This window comes from Perkinsus marinus (assembly GCF_000006405.1).
Source record: "Perkinsus marinus ATCC 50983 genomic scaffold scf_1104296937742, whole genome shotgun sequence".
NCBI lineage: Eukaryota > Perkinsozoa > Perkinsida > Perkinsidae > Perkinsus > Perkinsus marinus.
In genome coordinates this window covers 1-1,021 of record NW_003213738.1, presented here as the reverse complement: position 1 = coordinate 1,021, position 1,021 = coordinate 1, and the positions used below count along the sequence as shown (strand labels likewise).

Genomic DNA, 1,021 nt, shown 5'->3' with positions numbered 1-1,021 from the left:
AAGATCTCACCAGCAGCAATCAACCAGAACTGCGGAATCTGCCACCAAATGGAGACAGAGAAGACAGGCTTCGACATAACCATATACTCCACACCAAGAGCCACGAGTAGGGACGCCGCGCCACACAATGAACCAATGCAGAAACGTACCAGAACTGGTGGCATTAGGTTGCGCCTCTTCAAAAGAGGGAACAACACCGTATCAACCAAAACACTAGTCAAAACCACGGCAATAGGATCCACGTTCTGCATCATCTGAGCCGGCATCTCCCATCCGAACAGGTTGGTGTCCATCTTCTTACCTTGAGTTAGGAAAGCCGTCGTCATGTTATTGTAAGCCATCACGAAAGGTATAATGAGGGAAAATAAAGGCACCAATCGGAAGAGTGCCTTTGCATCCTCAATGAAACCATCCTTGAAACGACCACCATTGGACTCCTTGTTCTTTTCCAGGGAGCACCTCGTAATAGAAAAGAAGAGTACCTTGAGGATCTCCAATACAGCAGATCCCTGAGGCTTAGGCTTGACATAACGACCCATCAAGTTACCCCCAATAAAAACAATCGTTGCAATGATAAAGGCAACTAAAGGGAAAGAAAAGCTTGCAGTGAAAGAGACCGATTCGACCAAAATCGGAGTGACAATACCACCAACAATAGAACCAAGATTGATAGAAGCATAGAAATAGGTGTAATACCTTGTAATAAGATCTTTATGCTCCTCAGGATGGAACTGTTGAGCTCCCATGACATTCACACAACTCTTAATTCCACCCGCACCAAATGCGATTAGGAAGAGTAGTGAGACATGGATCATCCACGGCTGACTAATCGAATGTATCGTAGACAGCGTTAGAAGAGCCAAACCCGCCATGTAAACGAAGGAGAATGCCAGAATAGTGAGATAGAGTCCAAGTATCGTATCCGATATCACAGCAGAGAGAAGTGGAGTAACATAAAGGATAGCGTTGAACGTAGAGATATACGAATTAGCACCAGCGTCATCAACCCCAAGATACTCCT

At 45.2% G+C, this 1,021-nt stretch overlaps 1 protein-coding gene across 1 annotated transcript; it reads right to left on the bottom strand.

Annotated features, from left to right (window-relative positions):
• Nucleotides 1-19: 19 nt before the first annotated feature.
• Pmar_PMAR012952 (conserved hypothetical protein) lies at nt 20-872 on the bottom strand (the record flags this gene model as incomplete). Its single annotated transcript, XM_002783026.1, has 2 exons — nt 20-38; nt 88-872. The coding sequence occupies 2 exons, from the start codon at nt 870-872 to the stop codon at nt 20-22; spliced, it is 804 nt and encodes a 267-aa protein (XP_002783072.1).
• Nucleotides 873-1,021: the final 149 nt, after the last annotated feature.